The 5,436-nt window shown below is 33.8% G+C and overlaps 2 protein-coding genes across 5 annotated transcripts; both read left to right on the forward strand.

Moving 5' to 3' along the window:
• The first annotated feature begins 95 nt into the window (after positions 1-95).
• On the forward strand, positions 96-729 carry LOC108577378 (39S ribosomal protein L54, mitochondrial). The gene is made up of 2 exons (XM_017940518.1): positions 96-186; positions 446-729. Exons 1-2 carry the CDS (start codon positions 96-98, stop codon positions 727-729), a joined length of 375 nt encoding a protein of 124 aa, XP_017796007.1.
• A 642-nt stretch (positions 730-1,371) lies between these two features.
• Positions 1,372-4,553, forward strand: LOC108577385 (chitinase-3-like protein 1). Of its 4 annotated transcripts, none has more exons than XM_017940525.1 (5): positions 1,372-1,525; positions 2,340-2,403; positions 2,579-3,240; positions 3,338-3,630; positions 3,940-4,553. In XM_017940525.1, exons 2-5 carry the CDS (start codon positions 2,340-2,342, stop codon positions 4,364-4,366), a joined length of 1,446 nt encoding a protein of 481 aa, XP_017796014.1. In that variant the 5' UTR covers positions 1,372-1,525; the 3' UTR covers positions 4,367-4,553. The 4 variants fall into 4 exon arrangements, with proteins under 4 accessions (XP_017796014.1, XP_017796016.1, XP_017796015.1 ...); XM_017940527.1 differs by lacking the exon at positions 1,372-1,525 and adding an exon at positions 1,980-2,045; XM_017940526.1 differs by lacking the exon at positions 1,372-1,525 and adding an exon at positions 2,185-2,265.
• Positions 4,554-5,436: the final 883 nt, after the last annotated feature.

Below are 5,436 nucleotides of genomic sequence, written 5' to 3' on the forward strand. Positions count from 1 at the left end.
ATAATTTAGCATTGACTAAATTAATTAGCGGTTACATATGGAATGATACTGGGGAATTTAGTATTTTAGAATTTGTTTACGATTGTTATTATAACATGTCTCTTCTGTCCATTTTACGATTGTGCCGAATTGGAGAAAATGTTATTATTCCAGCGCAATATGTGATTCAAACCAAAAATTATGCGGGTAAATATACGTTTCAATCGAATTATTACGTGGAATTTAAGTATTCCTATAATCCTACTAAAATAGAGGTTATGTCACACGTTCATACTCCTTATTTTATAAAACTTGTTATTTTTATTCTAAAATTTTATAACAAGTCAAAATAAACATTAATGTGTTTGTTTTTTAATATTTAAATTACATGTAATCAAACTTTGTATAAATTTTGAAATAATATACATGTTAGTATTGAAAAATGTGGTTTTATTTCATTTTTCAGTTGATAAGAAGAAGCCAGCTAAAGCAGTTCAGCAAAAGATAGATATACCAGTGGAAAAAGATGTCAATAAATTAATAACTTATGTATGTGGATCAAACATTTATAATGATGGAGAAGATGTGAAATTGAAGCCAGATTCTGAATATCCTGAATGGATATGGAATATCAGAACTGAACCATTAAAACTAGAAGATTTAGATCCAAATACAAAACAATATTGGAGATATGTTCGTAAACAAGCAATGAAAAGGAATAATCAGAGAATAAAGTATCGTAGACTCTAAAATTTATGCCAGTTGCAAGATTTAAATAATCTTATTTTTCATTTCCTTTGCTGTTTTGTTGAAATATTATTAAAAATTTATGTAAAATGTATGTTTAAATAAAACTATTTATAAGTATATAAGTTTTTAATTATTGATTTTCCTAATGCAAAAACCCACGTTTAAACGTATGAAATAATAACACAAATGAATTCTCGCCTTAAGGTCTATAAATAAGGTTTCCGAAATATGGTATTTCCCATGTGTAATGATGTATCACCTTCCTGTGTATTTAATCAAAAGATTGATAAACACAGCAAGGTATTTTTTCCCGTAACGTTATACAATTTTTAAACTTAATATTTAGTAAACGTATAGCGTCATAAACTTGTAAATTCTTAACAGAATTTCTCATTATTATAATCTTGTCATTCATGGAAAAAATCGACAGATCTACTAACATCAAATATTTATCTTTAATTTACCTTGATCGATAAATAAGCGGTCACTGGTAGGAAGTTATGAGCGGTTGATAGCGGTTACCAGGAAGAAGAAAGACCTATAAGATAAAAAGAAAGGAAAATGCTGATACATTGCTGATAACGTATACTGTTTGCAATTGGGGAGCATGATTTTAGTATATAAAGAGGTCTGAGTTAAACAATTTTGTTTAAAAAAGCGCAGGCAATGTCGATATGTGACATACGACAAACGAAATTACAATAGCTGCCGAGATCAAGATATAACGAGTCGTTCGATATCTTCTCAGATATCATTACAGAATCGATTACACCTTGACATTGTAATCCCCAATCAGGTAAATAATCTTAATATTAACCTACATTTGTTTTATATTTAATTGTTGCACACATTAAGCGATAGACAAAATTAGAATTATACGCGTGCCGGCAAATCTGGATAACATTTACTATGTTAGCTGTTCGATATATTTTTACGGAATATGTTTCAAAATCTCTTACTTGATTTGCACTGCAACATTATCTGTGACCTATCACAGAATTACAAGTTTTATTTGGTTTACCTTTGTTTTATTTCACTTTTACAATTTACTAGTAGCGCGATATATCAGCATTCTTGCGAACACCTGTGGTAACCCAGAAATTCAAAAGAATTCTGCGAAGATAAACATAATTATTATTCATTGACGTTCGATGTTATGAATATATTAATTTTTTTCGAAAAAGAGAACACCTTTCTACGTCTGCTCCCTTAAGATAACAGAATATTTTTATCTTGCATTTCTGTCATTAGTAACACAGTTTGCAATGAAATACAAGTTAAGTGCAATTGAATATCGTTTATCAAGATATTTCTAAGTAGGTAAAAATACTGAACACATTTTGTCAAATACTTTTTATCACCTTTATTGTTATTCTTTTCGTACAACAATAGAACGTAGAGAAATTGATAAGAACCCGTTATAAAAAATATCAGTTATTACATTCGGATATCGATATAAATACGATCGAGTAATCGTTGTCGTTTGAGTACCGCGTGAAACTGTAGAGCATTATAATATCGGTGATAATTATTTTCGTACGTGCAATGGTAAACTATATTCTATAGTTTAATTTTGTTTTTAATACCTTTGAAAAATTTCTCATTTGCAGATGTTTAAAACAGCAGTTTTGGCTGCCTTCCTGGCATTTGCCACGATGTGCTCTGCTGCAAACTGTAAGTATCAGATAATTACTGATAAAGGTAACGATCTCAAGGTGCCCTTTTCTTACAATCGATAAAATACCACTATCGGTAACAAAGCGAAAATCCACCGGATTATAGAAATAATTGATTTGTCTGATTACGAGATTATACGGCTTATACGTAATAATTTTTTATTATTATTTAGCAAAGATAGTTTGCTATTATGGTAGCTGGGCAAACTATCGTCCTGGACCCGGCAAGTTCGAGGTGACAGATATCGATCCAACGCTATGCACACATATTATCTACACGTTTGTTGGCCTCTCCGCCGATGGCAACGTTCAAGTGTTAGATAGTTGGCTGGATCTTCCGTCCGGATTGAATGGTTTCGGTAAATTCACTAAACTCCGAGAGTTGAGTCCAAGTACCAAGGCTATGATAGCGATGGGTGGTTGGAACGAGGGATCTATCAAATATTCTCAAATGGCCTCAAATCCTGCTATCCGTTCTCGATTCGTCCAGAACGTCGTCAACTTCCTCAAAACCTACAATTTCGACGGTTTCGACCTCGATTGGGAATATCCCAACCAGCGCGGTGGTAACGCAGCCGATAAGCAGAATTTCGTGAACCTGCTGAGTGAGTTGAGACAGGAATTAAATAAGCATGGTTTCCTGCTTAGTGTGGCAGTCGGTGCTGCAGAATCATCTGCTTCCCAGTCCTACCTAATTTCGCAAGTAGCTCAATATGCTGACTTCATTAACCTGATGACGTATGACTTGAACGGATCGTGGAACAGTAACACTGGGATCAACGCTCCTCTGTATGCTTCATCCCGCGAATCGGGAAATCAAGCTAAGCTCAACGCGGTATGCATAAATTAACGATTATTTGATGAATGATATCATAGTAAAATTAACATCGATTATTTTGGATTTTGATACAAGGAACAATTGTACATTTCAGAATTCAGCTGCTCGCTATTGGATTTCGCAAGGCGCGCCAGCCAACAAACTCATTCTCGGTATTCCCGCCTACGGTAGGTCCTTCACTTTAGCGAATCCTGGAAACAATGGGGTAGGAGCACCGACCATCGGTGCTGGAACTGCTGGACCGTATACGCGAGAAGCTGGCATGATCGGTTATAACGAGATCTGTAGTAACTTTGGTCAAGGTGGTTGGACGGTAGTACGCGATAATGAACAACGCGTCCCTTACACCTTTAAAGGCAATCAGTGGATTGGATATGACGACGTCCAGTAAGTGTTTACTATAGAACAACGATAGAGGGTGCCTCACTTTGTTGCGTTGGAATTAATGTGAGGAAACCTCAGTCTGGCGGATTATCGTCATAAAATTCATTAGTCACATTTAACCGTCAGACTGAGGTACCCTCATGTTAATTGCGACGCAACACTTAAATTATAATTGTATTCTTACTTTCGATAGTAACGGAAATAATTTAGATGTATATTATAAATGAGTCGCTCTGTATAATAATATCGATTAAATGTTGAAAAAGAGGTATATATATATATGTATATATATGGAATGTTGTATGTTTCCAGGTCTGTTCGGGAAAAGGTTAATTTTATCAAGGCCTTAGGTCTTGGTGGTGCCATGATTTGGAGTGTGGAGACCGATGATTTCCGTGGCAATTGTGGCCAGAAGTATCCACTTCTGAGAGCTATAAACGATGTTTTGAGAGGATATATTCCAGGCCCTTCACCTTCGCAAAAACCAAACCCTAGTGTAGATCCTCCACGACCATCACAACCAGAACCATCACAACCAGAACCATCACCAACATCTGTTACAGCTGTTAAATGCAAACGCGACGGTTATATTCGCGATCCACACGACTGTAATACATACTATCTTTGTCAAAAAGTGAACGGTCAATTTACGAAGTACACGTTCCATTGCGGGGCCGGACTCGTTTTTGATCCATCGTTCAATGGTTGTAATTACAGAGACAGAGTTCCTGGTTGTTGAGCCGATACGAACAAATTTCATATAATTAAATAAGTTACAATGTTCGATTTTGTATAGAATTGTATAATTGATGCAACAAAGTATCATTATTTTGGAAAAGATACACATTTGAAACCAGTTTTTATAATGAGTTATTTGTGGATATATGTATGTATACCTATTAGATGAAAAGTGGATGAAACATATATTCGGGCCTTTCGTATAAAATAAAGTATATAACGAGATACTATATACATCGTTTAGTGACATGTTATATCCTTTTCGTATTTCCTTCCTTCATTCGAAAATGTTATTCCATTTATTACAATCGAAAGAAAGGAAAAACTCGTATTACATTACAAAGTAATCAGCAGTAAAACGATCCATTAATTTTATCGCACTCAATCAGTTACAGGCGTATGTTACTAATTTTTTTCAATTTATTTCCTTGGATACGTAATCTTATGTAAAAAAAAAAAAAAGTTCATTCTACATTCTCAACTTGCTTTCGTTATCTTTCATCCGGTTGTACCTACCACGATTTTGGATATTGTCCTGTACTATTTGAAAGTAATCGCGAGTGAATTGACAATTGTCAATTTCACCAATTGACAATCAACATTCTTAAATAATGGAATTATTTAAAAGATTAATTTGCAAGAAATAAAAGTTCAAAATAAAACTGGAACAATCAAAATTTATATTAATTTACAATAATAAGAGCCGCCTTCGTTAAAGGATAGTTAATATTGATTTAATTAGCTAATAAGCTAATAAACTGGTTTGCACATAATACTAGACAAACAACGTATGACCTCGAAGTTTGCATATGGAAGAATGATTCAGGAGAAAGGATGACGTTTTATTTGTTTCTTTCACTTTTTAAATTAGGACGTGCCCTAATTCTTTTTTTTTTAAACTAATCAGTAATGAAGTACCAAGTAAGGTGAATGCAATTTACGACCTACTTTCAAATATAAGTGCTTATTCAACGTATTGTAAAAGGTAGAAGAAGAATGAGATCGGCGTACTCTGTTAGTTCTTTGTTTCAAATGGCTAGATGATAATAATGACTAAATTAATATTTAATG

Source organism: Habropoda laboriosa, unplaced genomic scaffold (genome assembly GCF_001263275.1).
Source record: "Habropoda laboriosa isolate 0110345459 unplaced genomic scaffold, ASM126327v1 scaffold648, whole genome shotgun sequence".
NCBI classification, from domain to species: Eukaryota; Metazoa; Arthropoda; class Insecta; order Hymenoptera; family Apidae; genus Habropoda; species Habropoda laboriosa.

Excerpts from the sequence above, each read along its gene's own strand:
- LOC108577378 (XM_017940518.1), top strand. The coding sequence starts at position 96 with ATGTCTCTTCTGTCCATTTTACGATTGTGCCGAATTGGAGAAAATGTT. Across the intron at positions 187-445 it reads TCAAACCAAAAATTATGCGG|TTGATAAGAAGAAGCCAGCT; the intron begins GTAAATATACGT and ends TTCATTTTTCAG.
- LOC108577385 (XM_017940524.1), top strand. Across the intron at positions 2,404-2,578 it reads GATGTGCTCTGCTGCAAACT|CAAAGATAGTTTGCTATTAT; the intron begins GTAAGTATCAGA and ends ATTATTATTTAG. Across the intron at positions 3,241-3,337 it reads ATCAAGCTAAGCTCAACGCG|AATTCAGCTGCTCGCTATTG; the intron begins GTATGCATAAAT and ends TGTACATTTCAG.